The 3,852-nt window shown below is 39.0% G+C and overlaps 1 protein-coding gene across 1 annotated transcript in view; it reads right to left on the bottom strand.

The window, feature by feature from the left end:
• Positions 1 to 524, bottom strand: part of LOC107100953 (T-complex protein 11-like protein 1) — a 13,521-nt gene extending 12,997 nt beyond the window's left edge. Inside the window, exon 1 of the mRNA XM_015399655.1 lies at positions 473 to 524. Coding sequence (XP_015255141.1) covers positions 473 to 524 — 52 coding nt within the window. The remainder of the gene's footprint in view (positions 1 to 472) is intronic.
• Between the last annotated feature and the right edge of the window lie 3,328 nt (positions 525 to 3,852).

The following is a 3,852-nucleotide window of genomic DNA, read 5'->3' on the forward strand; positions in this document are numbered from 1 at the left end:
CTTAATTGACTCATAATATGTTTATTTTCAGTCCAACGCAGTGATTTGTTACTTTTCAATTACCACTAAGGTTTTAAATTAAGCTCGTTTCTCACATTAGAAGTACCTTTCCAAAAAAAAAAAAAAAAAAAAAAAACAACCCTTAATCAGGGATTATATAGCGTTGCCATTTTTTGGCCCTGATACCGATACCCAATACCTGGCTGCGCAGTATTGGTTGATACCGATACCATCCGTTTGAAATTGATGTGTGTGTGTATATGAAGAACTGCATCCTCCTGGGATGTAAAATAATTGCCATCATGGTTTTGTTAAGCTGCTGCCTACTAGTGATGTTATGAGATGAGCCAAGGCTTCGAGGCGTGTGTCGAGTAATGGAGGGGGAGTTTCCAAGAGGCGCGTATCGAGGCTCGCTTCATTTGGGAGAGGAGTCAAAATAGATGACGTCTGAAGCCTCGCTACACCGCCATACCAAGTGACCGCTTTGGGAAGGGCTCCAGCTTGTCCGGAACTTCGGCAGGCATCTAATAGCCTCAGTATTCAGTAAAGATGTGGAAGTTTGTAGGAGAGTTGGATAGCGTTTGAATAGATTCTAACGATAGATTTGTTGGAAAAAACAACCAATCTAGCTGGTTAAATCTAGTTTGGTTTGATTAAACAATGTAATCATCAAAATCTGAGCGAGCCGCTGGTCACAGTTGAAGTTGATGGTACAAGACCCACCTCAGACATTTGAAAGTTTTTTTTTGGCTAATGTGACTAATTTGTATTGTTTGCCCTAGTACAAATATAGATTGGGTAAAAGCACTACCAAAGTTAGATTGGTTGGATTGACCAAAAGATTGGTTGAACACAACTTCCAACCTGATTAAAACCAAAAACTCTTGAAAAACTATTATGTTTGAATAAAACGACTAATGCCTTTCATTTTGTTCATCTTTTCCCAATTTGCACAAGCACTTCCACTGTCTGCTGGAGCTTATTTCCCTAAAATGGTAGAAAAACAGTGATTTTTCTCTTCTAAGAAATTTTACACATACAAATCTTACAAAAGATTTTATTATACAGACCAGTCATTAATTTCAAAGGAACTTATATGGGAAAAAAACAAGAAAAACAATTGCAAAAAAATCAGTTTATATTACTAACTGTAGTTCTGCACTCCACCAGTAGGTGGTGACATCTTCAAATGAAGCTTCATGGAGTGTGGGGATCGTTGAAGCAATTTGGCCAAATGGTTCAATGCCTCATGAGGCTTCATCTCACCATCACTACTGCCTACCTTAGCGAAGCAGGAAAAAGACTGATCCAAAGTGAATCCAGTAGAACTTTTTATTGCCTAACTGGAACGGGTGACAATAGTTGAATAAACTTTTAGCTCTCAAAATGGTATCGGCGTAACCTGACAAACCAGGCTAAATGTGAGATTAAATGTGTAATTTAGTCTGGATGAATGAGACATCGGAAGATTGTTGATGAGAACAACCCGTTGTCTTTCAGACCATGTCTGTGCCTATTGGCCAACGCTCTGACCAATGAGAGCAACTGACTGTGACGTAGTAAGTCCTCTCAACTTTGGAAAATGTTTTTAAATTACGCATTAAATCGGTAAATGGACCATATAGTGATGCTTTAGATTATAATATTCTCGCCTCAAATGATCTTAAAACGTACTTTTATTGAACAACAAAAAAGAGAACTTGTTTTGCTTTCTCCAGCTTCGCACAGCTTTGTCGTCTCGCCCTCAAAACCCCGCCCGCTTTGCATCCAGAAATTCAAAACACATCTCTGCGTTGTGATTGGCCAGCCACTTCTAGGGCCTGGGGCATTGATCAAGGCTAAACCGCTCACAGGCAAAAATGATTTTGGCTGCTGGCGGATGGGGCTAGTTTACTAGGCTAGTATCGGTGCCCTATTTGTTGGTACTCTCCGATACTGATACCTCCATTTTAGTGCTGGATCTGGGCCCTGTCCGATACTTGTATTGGTGCAAAACTAGTATTCTGGGAAAAGAAGTCAGAATTCTGAGATAAAAGTCAGAATCCTGAGAAAAAAGTCAGAATTATGAGATTAAAGTCAGAATTCTGAGATTAAAGTCAGAATTCTGAGATTAAAGTCAGAATCCTGAGAAAAAAGTCAGAATCCTGAGAAAAAAGTCAGAATCCTGAGAAAAAAGTCAGAATCCTGAGAAAAAAGTCAGAATCCTGAGAAAAAAGTCAGAATTATGAGATTAAAGTCAGCATTCTGAGATTAAAGTCAGAATTCTGAGGGAGGAAAAAAAAGTCAGAATTCTGAGATTAAAGTCAGAATTCTGAGATTAAAGTCAGAATTCTGAGATTAAAGTCAGAATCTTGAGAAAAAAGTCAGAATCCTGAGAAAAAAGTCAGAATTATGAGATTAAAGTCAGAATCCTGAGGAAAAAAAGTCAGAATTCTGATATTAAAGTCAGAATTCTGAGATTGAATTTAGAATCCTGAGAAGAAAGTCAGAATTCTGAGATTAAGTCAGCATTCTGAGAAAAAAACTCAGAATTATGCAATTAAAGTCAGAATTATGAGATTAAAGTCAGAATCCTGAGAAAAAAGTCAGGATTCTGAGATTACATATATACCTCTCATAAATGTCTGCAATGAAATATGTTTTTAATTAGTCAGATTCACTAATATAACCCGATGAACCAAAATGATTCCCATGATATCCTTTTGAACTGATGCTGAACCGTTTCTTCACCTTGTGGAGTGTTTCCTCTGTGGGGGCTCGGTGTGTTGGCCCTGCTCCTCTTCACTGCATTCCCCTCAGACACATCCTTTAACTCCTCATCTCCTCTGCCCTCAGAGCGGTCTCCCTCCTTAGGCATCCTGCAGAATAACAGGTGACAGCTGCAGAGGCTTTTATCAAACCATGTTGGAGGTGTAGGAAATAATGCCATCAACTGAGGAAGATGTTTAGGCTTGTTTTGATGATCTCATTCAAAAGGGAAGAGGAGGGGTAAGGGAGGAAGAGTCAGCGGGATGCTAGAGAGGTGAAAAACGACATAATAACAGCTTAAGTTCTTCCTGTTTCTACGATCTGTTTCCACATTTACCTTTATTTAAAAGCTGGGCGTTAAGAGATGCTCCGTATCTGTAGAGCTCAACTTCTTCACCGTTAGCAGGATGACTCTAAGCCAACAACAAATCCCACAGCTTCTCCTTCACAGCTCACACATGGCGCCGCGGTGACTCCTCTGATTTATTTACACCTTCCGATCAGCAGTGGAGAATCTCCGACAGAAGCAGTTCTGGGTTTTCCAAATGAAAAACTCGATTCTATTGACGTCGCAGCTCGAAAATTTCCATCAGCTCATCGCAGTGTCTGAGAAAACGGACACTTCCTGTTATGGGCGGAGCTAGTGCTACGTCACAGCCGAGCCCTCTTGCGCACGCAGACCCAAGTTAACTACGCAGACTGAAAGACTGAATCCTGAGAAAAAGTCGGAATTCTGAGATTAAAGTCGACATTCTGAGGAAAAAAATGCAGAATTCTGAGATAAAAGTCAGAATCCTGAGAAAAATTCGGAATTCTGAGAAAAATTCAGAATTCTTTCCCATATTAAACTGAAATAATATTACAAAATTAGTCAAGCTTTTTTAATTTTTTTCAGTGGGCCTAATCCTCTTCCGTACTTAGGATATATGGAGGACTAAAGATGAATAAATAGGCAAATATATATTGAGATAAATAGAAAAAATGTTTTTAAATGAAATAGCCCACTTCACATAACCATTTACCATTATTTCCAGCAAAAATCTTCTCCCTCACCATCTTTCTCTCCTTTGTAGCTATAGATCTGTTTCTCTGTCTTTTAAATAC

This window comes from Cyprinodon variegatus, unplaced genomic scaffold (assembly GCF_000732505.1).
Source record: "Cyprinodon variegatus isolate N-32 unplaced genomic scaffold, C_variegatus-1.0 Scaffold1035, whole genome shotgun sequence".
Lineage (NCBI taxonomy): Eukaryota > Metazoa > Chordata > Actinopteri > Cyprinodontiformes > Cyprinodontidae > Cyprinodon > Cyprinodon variegatus.